At 42.9% G+C, this 20,295-nt stretch overlaps 1 protein-coding gene across 7 annotated transcripts in view; it reads right to left on the minus strand.

Moving 5' to 3' along the window:
- The window catches only part of TJP1 (tight junction protein 1), a 2,268,071-nt gene that overhangs the window by 1,057,199 nt on the left and 1,190,577 nt on the right, over positions 1-20,295 (minus strand). For all 7 annotated transcript variants that reach the window (XM_044078564.1, XM_044078565.1, XM_044078562.1 and 4 more), the window contains exon 16: positions 12,473-12,683. In XM_044078564.1, coding sequence (XP_043934499.1) covers positions 12,473-12,683 — 211 coding nt within the window. The remainder of the gene's footprint in view (positions 1-12,472; positions 12,684-20,295) is intronic.

Consider the following 20,295-nt stretch of genomic DNA (forward strand, 5'->3'; position numbering starts at 1 on the left):
GCCCTCCGAGCCAGAGGTAGCCTCGCAGAAAGGAGTTTTAAGGAGGCCTTTCAGAATAATTTTATTCTTCCTTTCAATCAGAGTCTTAGTCGAGAAATTTCTACAAATCCCACATGGAGGGGTCTATTGAAAGGTGGGAAACATTCAGACAAAAAACACACAAATCATGGCCATCAGAAAGTGGCAACTTACGGCTGCATTCTGTACATTGTTTGAAACCAACACTACTTTCTTATCCAACGTAAAAGGTTAAGAAACTACCCAGAAGGGTAAGAAAGGGAGAAGAATTACCAACAATTGTAATGGAGAATTACCTCAAAGGCAAAAAAAAGGATGGAAAATACTACAGGGAGAGAGTCTCAAAGTTGCAATAGGGTAGGAAGATAGAGATAGTGAAGAAAGTACAGTTTTGTACCTACCATAAATGTAGATGTTCGAGTGTTCACACTGCTGCAGTCATTACACTTGGGTTATCATGCCGTCAGGTGGTCCCCGCAGTCGGCCAGAGTTCCAAAGTCTTGGTCCGGCGTCAGTGCGCCAGGGGTATATAAGATGCATCTGACACCATTTTCTTCAGTTTTTCTTGCCCCAGATGTCAGGTGCCCCCAAGTAGGTAGGCAATACATATTGCTAATAAAACATATATAAAAAGAAAACAATACCTTCAGTTACAAGCAAATACACCACAGAGGTTGTATAGGATGGAAAGGTATAGATAAGTCCAGCTAGGACAGAGGGGATGGAGGGAGGGTAACCTGGACTGCAGCAGTGTGAACACTCGAACATCTACATTTATGGCAGGTACAAACCTGTACTATGTTCATTGTGTTACACTGCTGCAGTCATTACACTTGGGTAGAATCACAAAGCTGAGGTTGGGTGGCTGGTCTATAAAGAGTTAGGTTTGGCTATGAGGCCCTGCAGAACTGCAGTGGCAAATCCTGCTCTGGATTTAGAGTAAAGAGGCAAGTGGTAATGCTTGGTAAAGGTGTGCACTGTACTCCAAGTTGCAGCCTCCAAAATTTCCTTGGTTGGTACTCCTCTGAGAAAGGCTGTTGAGGTGGCTGTTGCTCTGGTAGAATGTGGCCTAATGTTATTAGGGACAGATTTCCCATGCTGTGTGTAGCAGTAACAAATACAGTGTCCTATCCATTTGGAGATAGTCTGCTTTGAAATAGCCTCGCCCTGTGATCCTGCAGCATATGCTACAAACAGTTACTCAGTTTTCCTGAAAGCTTTTGCTTTGTCCAAGTAGAAGTGTAGCTGCCTGTGTATGTCCAAAGAGTGCAGAAGTTTCTCCCCTTTATTCTGGGGGTTTGGATAAAAAGTTGGCAAATGGATGGTTTGGTTAAGAGGCACACTAGATACCACCTTTGGCATAAAGGTAGGGTTTTTCCTTAAAGAAACCCTGTCCTGATGAAAAATTATAAAAGGGTCTACTGCCATTAATGCCTGTAGCTCTGAGACTCTTCGTGCTGAAGCTACTGTCAGGAGCAGAGCTGTTTTCCATGATAAAAATTTTGGCTCAAAAGGTGGCAGGGTTAGTTTTTCCAAAACAAAATTGAGGTCCCAAGTTGGTGTTGGTGCTCTCCAGGGCAGTCTTATGTTTTTAGCCCCTCTGAGGTACTGCTTTAGCAAGGGATGAGAGAATAGAGGAGGATCTGTGTTGTAATGTGCTGAAATGGCAGAGGCGTGGATCTTAATTGATGAGAAGGACAGGCCTTTGTCCAGCATCTCAGTTAAGTATTGCAAAATCTTTGGAATGTTTGGGACAAGAGGTTCAAGGTTTTGAGCCTGGTTCCAGGTGCAGAATCTCTTCCATTTTTCTGAGTAAGATTTCCTGGTGCTATTCCTCCTGGCCTCCAAAATGACATCCATAACAGCTTTAGAGAGAGGTGTTGCCTGCTTGACTAATGAATCTGCCATGCAGCCAGGTTTAGGGTTTTGAGCTGAGCGTGCAGGATCTGATTGTTTTGTTGAGTCAGAAAGTGTGGAAATTGAGGCAAAATCCATGGTGGGCCTTGAGCTAAGTTCTTTAAGATTGGGTACCAGTGCTGGTGTGGCCAGTCTGGAGCAATCAGGATCATCTGTAGTTTTTCTTGTCTGGCTTTTAGGAGTACCTTCGAAAGGAGAGGCAGTGGTGGGAAGGCATAAACTTTTAGGCTTTTCCAGATGAACGAGAGAGCATCCACTTTCCATGTTTGTGTGCGATGTCTTTGTGCAGAATTTTTGTAGTTGGCAATTCAGTGGGGAGGCAAAAAGATCTATGCCTGGGCATCCCCATTTTTGCATTACCTTGCTGAAGATTTGTGGATTCAGTTTCCATTCGTGAGGGTCCATGATATTTCTGCTTAGATCGTCTGGCAGAGTATTTTTCTTTCCTGGCAGGAATTGTGCTTGCAGATGAATTTGATAAGTTAGAGCTGTGTTCCACAAGGTCATGGCTTGCCTGCATAGGGGGTAAGAAAGAGCGTCTCCCCTTGCTTGTTTATGTACCACATTACTGTGGTGTTGTCTGTCTTTAATAATAAATGTCCTGGATGCAGAAGGTCCTTGAAAGCTGTTAGGGCATTTTGAACAGCCAACATCTCTTTTTGATTGATGTGAAGATGCATTTGGTCTGTGATCCGCTTGCCCTGAATACATTTTCCTGCCATGTGTGCTCCCCAGGCGTAGTCCGAAGCATCTGTTGTTAGTGTCTGCCTGGCTGTGGGTAGAGTGAAAGGCTGACCCTTGTTGAGGTGACATGCCTGTGCCCACCATCGAAACTCCTGTTGTAGGCAGGGAATTATTGGCATTACTGCTTCTAAGCTGTGAGAGTGCCGAGTCCAAATACTTTTTAGGTACCATTGTAATTTCCTCATATGCAGTCTGGCATATGGAATTAGTAGTATGCAGGATGCCATGAATCCCAGGGCCTGCAGAATTTTTCTTGCAGGGAGATGGGACTTTTTTGCCATTAGTTGAAAATATTGAGTCAGTTGTCCTTGTTTGTCTGGCGTGAGATAAGCCATCTGGGCCGTTGTATTTAAGCTGGCACCCAGGAATATTATCTGTTGTGAGGGCACTAGTTTTGACTTCTTTTAGTTTACTGTGTACCCTAGAGAAATTAGCAACCTTTTTACAAATGCCAGATGCTTTAGAAGAATGTCTTTTGTCTCTGCTTGAATGAGGCAGTCGTCCAGGTATGGATATATTTTAATTCCTTTTTGTCTGCAAAATGCAATTACTGGTGCCAGGCACTTTGTAAAGACCCTGGGTGCAGTAGATAAGCCAAAGAGCAGTGCAGAGAATTGGTTGTGCATTGTACCAGCTTTGAATCTGAGGTATCTTCTGCAATTTTGTCTGATAGGGACATGCAGATATGCCTCTGAGGTCCAGAGTAACAAGCCAAGACTTCTTGCCCAGCATGGGAAGAAGCTGCTGTAGTGTCAACATTTTGAATTTTGGAACCTCCAGGTAAGTATTTAGAGTTGAAAGGTCTAGTATGGGTCTCCAGGCTTTGTCCTTTCTGGGGACCAGGAAGAATCTTGAGTAAAATCCTTGTCCTTGTTCCTGCTGTGGTACTTTTTGAATAGCTCTCATGTCCATGAGGGCTGACATCTGTTTTTGAGCCTCTGCCCATTGCTTTTGTGGCAGGTTTGGCATTCCTTTTAGCCTTAGTAAAGTGTGAAAGTGGAACCTGTAACCTTGAGACACAATATTCAGAACCCATTTGTCCTGGGTGATTGTTTGCCAATTTTGATAAAAAAGTGCTAGTTTTCCCCCTAAGGGTGGTGTCAAAAAGGAAAGTGCTTGGCGTACGAAGGGGAAGTCATTGGGACTGTTTACTGTATGGTTGAGATTTGTCCTCACCTCCTTTTGGGGTTGGGGTACCCCCCACTTTCGTTGTCTGTTAGAGCCTTCGGGATGAGATCTGCCTCTTGGGCGTCTGTATCTGCCTCTCTGTGGCCTGTCTGACACTGGAGAGGACCAATTATTTGTAGGCCAATTTCTGCTAAATCGAGGTGGCTGTTCCTGTAAGAAATCTTTGACTGTTTGCATAGATTTAGCTTTATCCTCCATTTTCTTTAACACCTCTTCTGCTTTAACACCAAACAATGTATCATGTTGTAAAGGAGCATCCAATATTTTTTTCCTTAACATGATCAGGTAAAAACTGTTCTTTTAACCAAGCATGTCTTTGAATCACAGAACCTGTAACTGCAGCTCTACAAGAGGCCTCTAAAGAATCAAAACCACATTGCAGAGTATGTTTTCCCACCTGTTCAACTGCATGCAATAAATCCTGCATTTCTTTATAGTCAGGAGCTTCTGAGCTTGTAAGCATTTTCTGTTTTAACTGAGCCATTAAATATTGTTGGTACTTAAGCATGTGAAACTGGCAATTTAAAGCCCTTACTGCTAAAGTTGCAGAAGTGTAAACTTTCTTCCCCCATCTATCCAATGCTCTAGAATCTCTGTCAAAGGGGACTGGATTTTTTGCAATGGAAGCCTTAACCCCTTTGGAACCCTGGGAAATGGTTTCTGGGTCAGCAGAAGGGTTTTTATAAAGAAACTTGTGAGAGTCAGGGACTCTATAGTACCTATCTGGTTTGGCTGGTGCAGGTGGCAAAGAATCAGGAGATAAGCTGGATTCAGAGAACACATCATCCACAATATCTAAAACAGGCGGAATAGCAAGGGGCCTGTGCCGAGGCAATAAAAGGAAGTCCCTGAGCCTTTTCTTGGATTCTGAATAATCCTGACTTTTCCAATGGAAATGTTCCCTCAGGGTATGTAAAGTTTCCCGAAAAGAGTAATCCTCAGGAGGAGAGGCTGAAGGGATAGATTCTTCAGCATCAGAGTCCTCATAGGGGGGTAGAGAGTATCCCTGGTCTGAAGAGGAATCAGAGAAAATGGAAACCTGATCAGAGGAATCAGTCTGTATCCTTCCTAGGCCTTTTCTCAGGAGGGGATGGGAACCCCGGATTAGAGTAATGAGGTCTTGGGCCATTTTGAGCATCTGTTTCTTAGGCATGGAGGACTGTCCAGGAGAATACTGTAGTTGCTTCTTTGTCTTTAATGGTGTTTTTGTCTTGGCTGGTGCTTTAATGGTAAGTTGTGAAGGGATGAAAACACCCTCAGAAGCCGATGCCTGCTCAGCGGCTCCGGACTCATCTGAGGGATTAATTTCCGTAGGCCCAATACCTTGAGTTTCCAGAGGCCTAGTTGTCTCCACGTGGGAGTCGGAAGCGGCCTGTGGCTCTGAGGTAGCGGGTGTCAGGGGCTGCGAAAGCACCTCACTGAGAACCGGCGACTGACCTAGAAGAGGTTTCACCGTCGGTTTTGGACCTCGGATGCCTGTCTTTATCCTTGTCCTTGCGTTTTTTATGAATTGCAGTCGTCGGTTGTTCAGACGGCATTGTATAATTGAACCTTCGGCCAAAGTAGTGCAAAACAAAATCAAAACGTCGTTTTATAGTGTGTTTGTTAAATCTGGCACAAAACCGACAACTAGTGACGTCGTGATCAGGGCCTAGGCATGGAATACAGTAAGAGTGGAAGTCCTTATGAGGTATTTGCTTCCCACAAGAAATACAGTTATTAACTTTTTCTGACATCGGTCTGAGGCAAGAAAAAAGTTTTCCCAATGGGGTACTTAGCTTTATTGAAGACTTCGGATCTAAAATTCGACTTCGAAAATCTCAGGAGTCGGCTGACCGGCACTTGCGAACTGCTTTTGCTTCGGGCACCGTGAGGCAAGAAAGACTGAAGAAAATGGATTCGGATGCATCTTGTATACCCCTGGCGCACTGACGTCAGGGAAGAAGCGACAGCAACAGACGCCGGACCAAGACTTTGGAACTCTGGCTGACTGCGGGACCGCCTGATGGCAGGATAACCCAAGTGTAATGACTGCAGCAGTGTAACACGATGAACATCTGAAAACCTTCTAAAAACTAACAGAAAAAACTTCAAAAAAACTGAACACTCAGCTGAGAGAGAAGGCTTGACATTGGCTGTACAGCAATGCGGCAAACGAGATCTGAGGTAACAGGGAGCAGAGCATTGTAGGTAGGATCTTAGCTTAAGAGTTTTTGGCTGACACGAGCTTGGTACAAGGCCGGCTCGGTTCTGAGGATGGAACCAATAACCCATCAGTAATGAATGAATGAAGATTAACAACACCAGATTAACTTACTGTATTTACATTTGCTAACCCAAATTTCATTTCTGACTTTAGAGAGAACCCTATGCATTAGGATCTTACCTGAACAGAGTCATTCCACTCATTAAATCAATTGTCATTTTTCAAATGAGTTGTTCAGCTGCACATTTAACTCTGCACTTACACTTAGATGAACACTAGTGAAATTTTCATTTATGCTTCTAGGTTTTTCCTTGCCTTCTTCTAAGTCTTTTTTTTCAATCTTCGACAACCTTCCCCTTTTATTTCCAAAATTTTTCAGTTACCATTACTATGATGGTCCATACTGCCAAATTACTTGATGTTCTGCATCCGTATCCCCTCCAATATGCCACAATGTTTGTCCTGATGAAAGAAGTTCAGAATCTTTACCTACCAAACCAATTTCTTGTTGTTGAGCAAGTTACACATACATGGTAACAAATATAGCAACCTTACATGCACAAAGAAATGTGTTTTTTTTTTTGTTTTTGCAGTTTCACTAAGTTCTTGAAATGATCCCCACACAATGCCTCTATAGATTCATAAGTTTCTATTACAGCTAGTTTCTTACTTTCATTATTCAAAGAACCAACAGATTGCAATCACTACACACAAAGTACAGTTTTGTACCTACCATAAATGTAGATGTTCGAGTGTATACACTGCTGCAGTCATTACACTTGGGTTATCCTGCCATCAGGCAGTTCCCCAGTCGGCCTGAGTTCCAAAGTCTTGGTCCGGCGTCGGTTGTTGTCGCCTCCTCCCTGACGTCAGTGCGACAGGGGTATATAAGATGCAGACGATGCCATTTTCTTCAGTTTTTCTTGCCCCAGATGTCAGGTGCCTCTAAATAGGTAGGCAATTCCAATTGCTAATAAAACATACATAAGAAAAGCAAAAAACAACTTACAGCTACCAGAAAATACTCCCCATAGGTAGTAAGGGAAGAAGACATAGGTACATACCAGCCAGTAAGAGTGGAAGGAGGGAGGGTAACCTGGACTGCAGCAGTGTATACACTCGAACATCTACATTTATGGTAGGTAAAAAAACTGTACTATGTTCATCGTGTTACACTGCTGCAGTCATTACACTTAGGTAGAATCCCAAAGCTGAGGAAGGGTGGCTGGTTCTATAAGGCATTAGGGGTGGGTATAAGGCCCTGCAGCACTGCAGTGGCGAAGCTAGCTCTGGATTTAGAGTATAGAGGCAGATGGTAATGCTTGGTGAAGGTACTCCAAGTTGCTGCTTCCAGAATATCCTTGGTAGGTACTCTCCTGAGGTAGGCAGTTGAAGTGGCTGTTGCCCTGGTGGAGTGAGATCTAATGCTGCTAGGTACAGGTTTTCCATGGTATGTGTAGCAGAAACGTATACAATGTCCTATCCATTTTGAAATAGTCTGTTTTGAAATGGATTTTCCCTGTGCTCCTGCAGCATATGCTACCAATAATTGCTCAGATTTTCTGAAAGCTTTGGTTTTGTCCAAGTAGAAGCGTAACTGCCTGTGAATGTCCAAAGAGTATAGTAGTCTCTCTCCTTTATTCTGTGGTTTAGGATAAAAAGTTGGTAGGTGAATAGTTTGGTTTAGAGCCACACTGGATACCACCTTTGGCATAAAAGTAGAATTAGTTCTTAAAGACACCCTGTCCTGGTGGAAAATGAGGAAAGGTTCCACTGCCATTAGTGCCTGTAATTCTGAAACTCTTTGTGCTGATGTTATTGCCAGGAGCAGAGCAGTTTTCCAAGAGATATATTTTAATTCTGCTGTGTTGGCTGGCTCAAAAGGAGGTAAAGTTAGCTTCTCCAAAACAAAGTTGAGGTCCCAAGTTGGAGTAGGTGCTCTACGGGGCAGTCTTATGTTTTTAGCCCTTCTGAGGTACTGTTTTAACAGAGGATTATAGAAAATTGGTGGATCTGTGTTGTAATGAGCAGAGATGGCAGAGGCGTGGATCTTGATGGATGAGGAGAGTCCTTTGTCCAGCATCTCAGTTAAGTATTGTAGTATCTGAGGAATGTTTGGGACAAGAGGGTCAAGGCTGTAAGCTTGGTTCCAGGCACAAAATCTCTTCCATTTATTCAAATAGGCTTTCCTGGTACTAGGCCTTCTGGCCACCAGAATGACATCCATAACAGCTTTGGAGAGAGGCACTGCTTGCTTGACTAAGGAATCTTCCATGCAGCTAGGTTTAAGGTCTTTAGCTGGCTGTGTAGTATTTGTTTGTTGTGCTGAGTCAGCAGATGTGGGATTTGAGGCAAAATCCAGGGTGGTTCTTGTGCTAAGCTCCTTCAGATTGGGTATCAGTGCTGGTGTGGCCAGTCTGGTGCAATCAGGATCATCTTTGGCTCTTCCTGCCTGGCTTTTATGAGTACCTTTGACAGGAGAGGTAGTGGTGGGAAAGCGTATACTTGTAGGGTCTCCCAGCTGAATGAGAGGGCATTCACTTTCCATGCTTGTGGATGGTAACTCCTTGTGCAGAATGTTTGTAGCTGGCAGTTTATTGGGGATGCAAACAGATCTATGTCCGGGCTCCACCATTTCTGTGTTATCATTCTGAATATTTGTGGATTCAACTCCCATTCGTGGGGATCCATGATGTTTCTGCTTAAGTCGTCTGCCAGTGTGTTTTTCTTTCCTGGCAGGAATTGTGCTTGCAGATGAACTTGAAGGTTTATAGCTGTGTTCCACAAGGTCATAGCTTGTCTGCATAGGGGGTAGGAGTGAGTGCCCCCTTGTTTGTTTATGTACCACATAAGTGTGGTGTTGTCTGTCTTTAGTAGTAGTTGTCCTGGATGCAGCAGGCCTTGAAAGCTATAAGCGCATTTTGTACAGCTAGCATCTCTTTTTGATTGATGTGAAGATGCCTTTGTTCTGCAAGCCACGTGCCCTGAATACATTTGCCTGCCATGTGTGCTCCCCAGGCGTAATCCGATACATCTGTTGTCAGTCTTTGCCTGGCTGTGGGTTGTGTAAAAGGCTGTCCCTTGTTGAGGTGACAAGCTTGAGCCTACCACTGAAACTCCTGTTGAAGGCAAGGGATTAGTGGTATAACTGTTTCCAAACTTTGACAGTGTTGAGACCATACATTCTTTAGGTACCATTGTAGTTTCCTCGTATGCAGTCTGGCATATGGAATTTGTAGTATGCAGGATGCCATGTAACCCAAGGCCTGCAGAATTTTTCTTGCAGGGAGTTGGGTCTTTGTGTTGCCATCAACTGAAAATATTGAGTCAGTTGTCCTTGTTTGTCTGGCATGAGATAAGCCATCTGGGCCGTTGTGTTCACGCTGGCACCCAGGAATATAATCTCTTGTGAGGGCACTAGTTTTGATTTCTTTTCGTTTACTGTGTACCCCAGGCAACTTAACTATTTTACAAACGCCAGATGCTTTAGAAGAATGTCCTTGCTCTCTGCTTGAATCAGGCAGTCGTCCAGGTACGGAGAAATTTGAATTCCTTTCTGTCTGCAAAATGCAATTACTGGTGCCAGGCACTTTGTGAAGACCCTGGGCACAGTAGATAAGCCAAAGGGCAGTGCAGAGAATTGGTAGTGCATTGAACCAGCTATGGATCTGAGGTATCTTCTGCAGTTTTGTCTGATAGGGATCATGCAGGTATGCCTCTTTGAGGTCCAAAGTCACAAGCCAAGCTTTCTTGCCCAGCATGGGAAGAAGCTGCTGTAATGTCAACATTTTGAATTTTGGAACATCCTGGTAAGTGTTTAGAGATGAAAGATCCAGAATGGGCCTCCAGGCGTTGTCCTTTCTGGGTACCAGAAAGAGTCTTCAGTAAAATCTTTGTCCTTGCTCCTGTGATGGTACCTTTTGAATAGCTCTCATATCCATGAGTGCTGTAATTTGTTTTTGAGCCTCTGCCCACTGATTTGGTGGCAGATTTGGCATTCCTTTTAACCTTGGCAGAGTGTGAAAGTGGAACCTGTAACCTTGAAATAGAATGTTGAGAACCCATTTGTCTTTGGTGATCATTTGCCAATTGTGGTAGAAGAGTGCCAGTTTTCCTCCCAAGGGGGCTGCCAAGAAGGTTTTGTTTGGCAGCTGTAGTGGGAAGTCATTGGAGCTGCTTTTTATATGGTTGGGGCCTGTCTTCCCCTTCTTTCTGGCCTGATGCAACCCATTGTCGAGGCCTGTAAGGACCTTGTGTTTGACCTCTACCTCTTGGACGTCTGTATCTTCCCCTTTGAGGTCTGTCTGTAATTGGAAAGGGCCAATTCTTAGTTGGCCAGTTTCTGCTAAATCTAGGAGGCTGAACCTGTAAGAAATCCTTCACTATTTGCATAGATTTTGCCTTATCCTCCATTTTCTTTAATGCCTCTTCTGCCTTAGCTACAAATAACACATCCTGCTGCAAAGGTGCATCCAATAATTTTGCTTTAACATGATCTGGTAACGTATGTTCTTTTAACCAAGCATGTCTTCTAATGACAGAGCCTGTAACTGCTGCTCTACAGGAGGCCTCTAGAGAATAAAAACCACACTGCAAAGTATGCTTTCCCACTTGTTCTGCTGCATGCAATAAATCCTGCATTTCTTTAAAATTAGGAGGATCTGATTCTGGAAGCATTTTTTGTTTTAACTGAGACAGTAAAAATTGCTGGTATTTTATCATGTGAAACTGGCAATTTAAGGCTCTCATTGCTAAAGTTGCAGACGTATATACTTTCTTTCCCCATCTGTCTAATGCTCTGGAATCTCTGTCAGAGGGAACTGGATTCTTGGCTGATGAGGCCTTAACTCCTTTGGGTCCCTAAGAAATAGTTTCAGGGTCAGCTACAGGGCTTTTATACACAAATTTATGTGAGTCAGGGACTCTGTAGTATCTGTCAGGTTTAACAGGGGCTGGAGGTAAGGAATCAGGATTTAAGCTGGATTCAGTATACACATCATCCACAATATCTAACACTGGCGGAATAGCAAGGGGTCTTTGTTGAGGTAATAAAAGGAAGTCTCTGAACCTTTTCTTGGATTCTGAATAATCCTGGCCTTCCCAGTGGAAATGCTCCCTCATGGTATGTAGGGTTTCCCCAAAGGAGTAGTCCTCAAGCGGTGAGGCTGATGGAATTGATTCCTCAGCATCAGAATCCTCATAAGGGGGTAAGGAATATCCCATGTCTGAGGATGAATCAGAAGAGATGGACACCTGGTCAGATGAGTCATAGTCTGCATCGTGTCTAGGCCTTTTATCAGGAGGGGGAGTGGACCCCCTGATCAGAGTGATTAGGCTTCGGCCATTTTGAGCATTTATTTCTTAGGCATGGAGAATGCTGTATTTGTTTCTTTGACTTTAAAGGAGGGTTTAATGCTTAACTGAGTAGGTCTGAAGACACCCTCTGTAGCTGTGGGTTGCTCAGCTACTCCGGGATCCCTCTGAAAGGTTAGTCTCGGTAGGCTGAAGAACTTGTGCGTCCGAAGGCCCAGCCATCTCCACGTGGGAGTCAGAGGCGGCTTGTAGTTCTACAGAAGTGGTCGTCAGGGGCTGCGAAGGCACCTCACTGAAAACCGGAGAACCGGCGACTGGCCTAGAAGAGGCTTCGTCGTCAGTTTTGGGCCTCGGATGCCTATCCTTGTCTTTGCGCTTTTTGTGTATTCCAGTCTTCGGAAGTTCCGACGGCATGGTATAATTGAATTTTCTACCAAAATAATGTCGGGCAAAATCAAACAGACGTTTAATAGTGTGCTTGTTAAACCTAGCACAAAACCGACAACCAGTGACGTCGTGGTCAGGGCCTAGGCATGGGATACAATAGGAATAGAAATCCTTATGAGGTATTTGCTTCCCACAAGAAATACAGTTATTAACTTTTACTGACATCGGTCTGAGGCAAGAAAAAGTTTCCCCAACGGGGTACTTAGCTTTGTAGAAGACTTCGGTTCTGGATTTGGAATGAAAATCTCAGGAGACGGCCGATCGGCACTTGCGAACTGCTTTTGCTTCGGGCACTGCGCGGCAAGAAAGACTGAAGAAAATGGCATCGGCTGCATCTTATATACCCCTGTCGCACTGACGTCAGGGAGGAGGCGACAGCAACCGACGCCGGACCAAGACTATGGAACTCAGGCCGACTGGGGAACCACCTGACGGCAGGATAACCCAAGTGTAATGACTGCAGCAGTGTAATATGATGAACATCCTATATAGTTGCAGGCCTGAGTTCAATTCTCAGGCATTCCACGACTATATTATGTGACTTAAACAAATAAATAAAAAAAAAGGCTGCAGTTCAACCTGATGGTACTTATGCCTAATGTAACAAAACCAGTTAAAGACTAAATAAAATGGACTCACTTGTGAAAAGATGGTGATTGTTCTTCCGCAGTTTGAGAGCACGTTCAAACAGTTTCCTAGCACTCTTCCGAGATTCTGGACATAACCTTGTCCTCATATTTTTAACACCTTGTTTGCTGTCAGGATTTAGGAACACCACAATTGGATACCATTGTGCATAGTTCAAACGATCCACTGCATTAGGCGTGACATCTAATAGAGCATGTTTATCCTGAAGAAACAAAACAGTTACAGTAATAAAGTACATAAAGCTGCTGCAACAGTACTTGGCATCCTCGTTACCTTAGTGAGTGGTACTAAAATGGTCTCCAGCATTCAGCTCTATACCACAGACAATGCATGCACGCTCAGTCATTCATCTCTATATTGTGGAGAACGCACACAACTGCCCAAAGACTACATACATTAAGATTCTAAGCTGGTGCAAGGTACACATGCAGGTGGCTAAGAATTGTACTCTTTTGCCTACTGATCCAAATGTTCTGCGGAATGTTGCCACTTCCATACAAGGAGGAGCAAACTGTCACTAATGATAATTTGGTATCTTTGAGCTAGAAACTAAGTGAAAGAGAAGTGAAGACATCGGGATAATGTGCCATCAGCCCACCAGACTGAGTAGGAAACTACACTGTCACGATTAATGCATATTCCTCACTGAAGTTATTGTAGCCCAAAAAAGGCACAATGTTTAAATTATAACGTACAGGTGTTTCAGTATTCAAAACATCAAAAAACTCTTGAGGAGAATCTGTAGTGTGCTAACTGCTTGCTAACCTTCCCGTTATTACTTGACATAAGCCTTTCAATCTCTCTCCCAAGTTCACACAACCATTCCACTTAAAACCCCCCAAAAATGCCTCTGCATCTGTGAGACATTGTGTGTGTTACTTACAAGTCTTCAATTTTGACGGCAGTATGAATAAGAGGTCATCTACACAGTATACATTCTTCCTCTTATCAGCTGACCTATGAAATGACCAAGGCCCAGTTTGGACACGGTAAGAAACCAATCTAAGCAGAGGCCAGGTATTAAACACAGAGAAAGGCTGTGTAACAAGTGAACTTGGCAAGAATACAGCCAAGATGCATAACAGACCCAGGTAGGGGTGGGTGGAGTGCTGCTCCATTACAACTTTAAAGGATATGCCTTCAATTACTCAGTTTCAAGCCATTAATAGGAAAGTAATAAAACAAATTCACCCTAGTAACTGAATGCATTTAGCTCTAAGAAGTGAAATACTGATGTAAACTTGTAATTTCCAGAAAATAAAATGCAATTTGCAAACTGTACCATGATTAACACTGGCAAAACATGGCAAGTTAGTTTACTTACTTTTTCTTTCTTTAACAGAATTGTCATTAAAGATGTCCTGAAAAGATAAAGATCATTCATGCATTCTGCCATTTTCCATGCACACAGCACTAAGCGCAGACATCTTGTTTTGGGCTAGTGCTGTATGCAGCTCACTTTTAATTCTTCATTAGTTGTGAAAATGTGCACTTTCCTCTAAGAAATCCACTATATTTAGACAAACTATAGCTGCAGCATTACCATCAACATAAGGAAAGGTTAAATGAATCTCGTCTTAGAAGATGACTCAATACAGATCTTGATGACACAGATGTCCTTGTCCTGAAAGCTTTTGCTTGATATAAACATGGACATCGTAAGTTCTCCAGTGAGACTACCACTATTTGGATAATCTTTCATCAGAAGTTCTACAGCTTTACATGTCTGGTCCTCTAAAACAGCCAAATCAAGTAAAACTGAAAAATTGCCTGCAGCATCATTGTAAACTACTGCAACTCTCATCATGTTAGTTTCAACAGTATCTGTCAAAAGAATGAAAGACTTCCTTTGGAAAAAGCTCTTCACCACCACTGGAGAAGCATTATCATTATTTATTTTATTTACATTTGTTGACCGGGATAGTCCGACTGGATATATGTCCATTTTCAGCGGATGCCCGGGGAGAAAAGTTCCACATACAAAAAAGAGACAGTATATACATCACTGAGTGATAAACTCAGGCAGACATGTTTAGAAAAATACAAAGAATACCGGCAGATATCAATATATACAATGTGCAGACGTACATCTGACTGGCAAAGACGTATCAGAAAACGTGAACATAAGAATGCAATCAGATCTCATAATTCACAATGCTTAGACTTTCAAATGCTATGAGGCATAGATACTTGGCTAAACAGCAGGTTGGGTAGCAAGACATGTATTAGCGAAGTTGTTAGGTTTAGAACAAGAGCACAACCAATGAGATGCGAGGCATTTTTTGAGTTCTCTTTTAAATAGGGGTAGTGAGGTTTCCTTGGTAACGGTAGTAGGGAGTAGATTCCAGATTTTACTGGTGGAGCTGGCAAACATAGCATAGCCTGCAAAGTTCAGTATCATTAGTTTATCAGCTGAGCATAATGGCCTGGGGCACTATGAGGGGTGAGAATATTTTTGAAGGCAGGGGGTGTTATCAGGTTGATGGAGTATTTTATGCGTTACTGTAAGCTGGTTGAACTGTAGAAGGGTAGGATACTCTAGCCATCCCAGTGCTTTGAGGTTCTGGCAATAGTGGGTCCTAAAAGCCATGCCTGTAGCGAATCTGGCTATAGGATTGTAATATCCTGACAATTTGTTGAAATCAGTTTTGGATAGGTTAGTGAGTACAGAGGAGGCATACATAAGGGTATGATCTTGCAATAGCTATCCTGGCTAGGGGGGGGGGGTGAGGAAAGGTTTGGCTCTGCGCACAGGGAGCCAAGTTTTTTGTTGACGGACTTAATAGTGTGATTGACATGTTTATCAAATTTAAGGTTGTTGTCTATTATTATGCCTAGAAGCTTTGTATGGTCATCAGGGGAGATAATGATGTCATTGCTAGATTTGATGTTGAAGGAAGGAGGAGGAATTCTACAGTTATGGGAGAAAAGTAGCAGCTTGGTTTTGTTAGGATTTAGAAGCAGACGGCGATTAGCTAGCCATGTTTCTGCCATGCTGAAAGTGGTCTGGGTGAGGGTTAGAAATTGTGTAGGAGAGGAGGCGGAGCATATTAGCATTGAGTCATCTGCATATTGGATGCAGGTAACTCCTGGGATGGTGGTGTGCAGATCATTGATAAAGATAGAGAAAAGAAGGGGACTTAGTATGGACCCTTGTGGGCCACCTAGGGTTAGAGAAAGTTGGGATGACAGCTTGCTCTGCCATAAGACAGCCTGCTGTCTACCGTTTATGTAGGAGTGAAACCATTGTATTGCGTGTTGGTCTAAACCGATGGTTTGTAGGGTATTGTGCAGTACCTGAGGTTGAGCATATCAAAAGCTTTTGAGAGACCTAGGAAGAGTGTTGAAGATAGTTTGTTGTTGTTATGATGACATTAGAGAAAGAATAGACGTGGTGGTACTGTGGAATGGCCTAAAGCCATGCTGCGAGTCGTCAAGCTTTCCGTTTTGAATAAGAAAGTGCATGATTTGTTTGTGTATGCATTTTTCCATGATTTTAGCTAGTGGTGAAAGAACGGCTATAGGTCTAAAGTTAGATAATTCTATGGAATTTCTCCTTCACAGAGAGATATAACGTGATATTTTCCATATTGCTGGGATGGATCCTTCTGAGATGGATCTGTAGATCAGAATAGAAATGGAAGTGTTATTGCATCAGCTGCTTTTTGAAGTTATTCAGCTGGGAGGTGGTCGGCAGCTAGTGTGGTAGGTTTTAGCTTTTTGAGTAAGGTCCGGATCAGGTTGGTAGGTATGGTTTGAAAGGTAAAGGTGGGTTGGGTGCTGGGTGGATGAGGGCTAGATGTGCCAGAGCTGGTGTTTGTGTTGGATGGAGTGAGATGGGTAGCTAGAGACTTGATAGTTTCAGTAAAGAAGAGTTGAAGCTGTTTGCAATTTCAACAGGGGATTTATCAAGGGCAACTGATGGGGTAGGAGTGGCAGTACGGCCTGGGTGGAGAAGACTTAATACTAGCACAGAACCTTTGAGGTTTTAGCTAATATTTTTGTTGTAGGAGGGTGTAGTGACTTTGTTTGGTCTAGAATGACATTTTTTGGTCTGGTTCCTTAGCTGCCGGTATCTGACTTGGTCCATAGGGGCTTTGGTAAAATGCCACCTGGCCCAGGCGTTTCTTAGTTTAATTCTGTTTTTTGTTAATTTAGATAGCCACGGTGCAACAGTGGCTTTTACACGGATGGTATGGGTAGGAGCATGGTGATTAAGGATAGCCAGAAATTTGGTAGTGAAGTACTCAACTGCTTCTTGTAATGGAAGTAGTTTCAAAACATTCCAATACATGCTTTGAGTTCTTTTTGGAAGTTGTCAAGGTTAAAGTTCCTGCCATTTCTTATAGTTTTGTAGGTGGGCTGGTAGGGAATGTCAGCTTTGAGCCTAATAATATAGGCAAGGCTGTGATCACTTAGATCATCGGGTAATGTACCGGACTTGTAATTTTGGGGGTGGCTGTTAATAAATATTCAATCGAGGATACTATCTTTGACTCTATTTTTGCTAAATCTGTTGGGGGTGGCAATGATCTGAGTAAACCCGTGGAGGTTTAAATGGGTGGAGGGAGTTTCAGAGGAACAGGTGTTCCAATCAATGTTAAGTCCCCCAAGACAATAGTTGCCTGGGGATAGTTAGAAGCTAGCCAATGTAAGATATTTTCTAGAGTATTATCATTCTTGCCGGGTGGAATATATATGCAGACAATGCATCTGCATTTATTTTTGTTTATTATTAGTTTGGTGATGAGAATTTCTGCATTGTCAAACTCGGGTGGCTGTTGGGTGTCGATTGTTATTGTTAGGGTAAGACTTGTATAGTACAGCTAGCCTGCCACCTTTCCTGGAGATCCAGTTCAGTCTAAGGATGTTGTACTGTGGGTGGGTTATTTTGTTATCTTTGGTTATTGGTTTTAGCCAGGTTTCTGTGAGGCAGAGGATATCAGGGGAGTGAACAGCTAAGAGTCCATTGTAGGCTATGGATCTTGTTGTTTAGGCTTCTGATGTTGAGATGACAGACCAGAAATAAGTCTGGAAGTCTATCAATCTGGGTTGTACACGTTGGGTTGTTAGATGGTGTGCTTGGGTCTATTGTTGTGGAAGGGCCAGGTTTGGGATGGATGCCTTCATCCTTCATAAGATTAATTTTTAAGTTGCTTATGTGTCTTAAAAATTTGTTTATGATTTTTTCATAGCTTTTGATTTTTAAGATAATGTAGTGGTATTTAGTCGGGTGATGGTAATTGGGGAGCGAGGAATTAGGAGAGGAGGTGGTTATGTAGTGGATAACCGAAATCTGAAGAAGAAATAAGGGATCTAGGGACCCAAGTAGATAGTCAGCTTTCCTTTGATAACCATGTTGCCAAAGTGGTTAGAAAATCCTTCTATGTGACCCATCTGATCACGAAAGGGTTCGCATCAAGATCAAAGGATGTAATGGTGCCCCCTCTACTCTTCCCTCATCAGACCCATTATTGAGTACAATGCACCTATTGGAATGTACCTGGCTAGACATCTCCAGCAGCTGGAAAGACCACAGAGGTACCTAACCAAGAGGATTACTGGCCTCAAACAGTTGCCCTATGCAGCACGATTGAAAAAGCTAAGACTGTTCTCTGTTGCATACCGCTTTCTCAGAGGTGATCTCTGTCTAACGTACAGAGCCATGTCCAACCCAGAATTGTTGAACATGCTCCATCTTAGCAAAACCAAATCTACTCGAGCTACACGCTCTAAGGATATAAACCTCAACACAACAATGAATAGAACATGCTGGAGGGATAAATTCCCTTCACAGAGACTTCCCTTACTATGGAACAGAGTCCCGATCTACATAAGACACTAGCACTATCACTCTTCAAGAAGAACCTTGATGAGTGGATGGGTAACAAAGTTCACACCGGGGATCACACCAACAGCACTACTTTTTGCTAGTACAAGGGTCTAGGGAACTACTAAAGGGGTGGTGAATACTGCACAATGTGGCTGGGCTAATGTATGCCTTCGGGCAGATAGCCCAGTACCAACCTATAAACTTATTAAATGTTGGGTTGGTGTCTGAGAGTTTGGGTACTGGATTTCAAGATGCTGTACATATTTATAGGAGCTTAGGTTTTAAGGAATGAATAGCAGGGGTACTAAGGGTAGCAGCATTAGTGCTTTAGTTGTAGTCATAGTAAATTACTAGAGTCGGGTCTGTGTTGAGTGTATGTGGTGGATAAAAGATTAGAGAGAATAGAATTGCTATGGGTGCGTTAATATGGATAGTGGGGTGGATAGAGGGTGTATTATTGTGCTAGGAGTTTGCTGGGTTCTAGGAGCACGTGTAGTTGGTTACCATTAAGGGGGCATGCCAGTGGTACTATAAACGTAGTACTACAGGAGGCGGGTGGGATATGGGGGCAGGGTGAGCATGAAGCTGGGCTAAACCAGTAAAGCAGATGCCTGGAGACAGCATGTGCAGGTATGAGTTACAAGCATGCTTTTTTGTTTCTTTTTATATGCCCAATACTCTGTTCCTAGGCCCTACTGTTAAAAATGACACAGTTCCCTGCCTGCTTCTCAATTTACAATGCAGAAATCCCGTTTTCCAATTCCCTTTTGTAGCATGCTTTTTTCACTTAGTTTATTGAGAAATGCACTGTTTGGAGGTGCAGAGCACACTATGCTCGTCTGTTGAACAGTAGAAAGCATGCTTTTTTTACCTTAATTGGGGAAGAAAGAAGGCTACAGGTAAAGTAACTAAAGTCAACACTGTCTGGATGGATGTAACTTTTTGTTACTCATGTAGCAGTAAGACCCTGCCTTCTAGAATGAAAAACACACACTCTTTTCAAGGCTCAACCTGTATCCATGGCCTTTCTTATTAATTTGCCTTTGGAAGAAATCTATTTTGCTGCAACAAACATTACAGTCTGGATTGTTATCCAGAGCATCTCAGATGTTTGTTATCTTAGTCCTCCAAAATGTACTGGGAATTGTCCATCAGTTCCATTGACCATCCAAGACCAGCATAAATACGTAAGCTGCGTACTTACCCAGAACATTAGATGTAGCTGGTATAACATTAACTAGATGTAGCTGGCAGAACATTAACTAGGTTTTTCTTGCTGACCTTTTCTGTAAACACTTGCAGTCTACATCATGCAGTTTGTTTTATGCTTCTTGTTCAATACCCTCAAAAGGAGGATGTTTACTGTCAATAACACTGTCCCAGAAAGATTGTCCCAGCCTTTATTCAGCCATGGTGTGATAACCCTTCAGTTAAGTACCCACCAGAACATTAGATTTAGCTGGTATTTGATTTGTCTGAACAATGGAAGAGGACTTGGTCACTGAAGCCACTTTTATTTCCATGGCAATAACCTACTCTTGCTAGCTCGAGCTCTTTTCCCTGTCTCACAATGTTTGCTTCCTTCTGAGCTTCCAGACCTAGTAAATACTGAAATAGTCTTTCTAAAAAATATGTGGACAGATACCTCTGTGCATAATGAAACTTTGAGAGCCAATAACAAGGCCTCTGGCATTCCTCTAGGTTCCTCAAACTAGGATACTTTAGAGGGGGGTTAGGTGGGTGGGATGTTCCAGTTTCCAGACATATACCAGCTATCCAGACTGTAATATGTTTGCCACAGCAAAACAGATTTCTTCCAAAGGTAAATTTCTAATAAAGGCCATGGAGACAGATTGAGTCTTGAAGAGAGTGTGTGTTTTCATTCTAGAAGGCAGGGTCTTACTGCTACATGAGTAACAAAAAGTTACATCCAGATGCATCCTTGAAGGACATCAAAAAGTTACATCCATCCAGACAGTGT

Source organism: Protopterus annectens, chromosome 7.part1, assembly GCF_019279795.1.
Source record: "Protopterus annectens isolate FY-2018-M chromosome 7.part1, PAN1.0, whole genome shotgun sequence".
Classification (NCBI taxonomy): Eukaryota; Metazoa; Chordata; order Ceratodontiformes; family Protopteridae; genus Protopterus; species Protopterus annectens.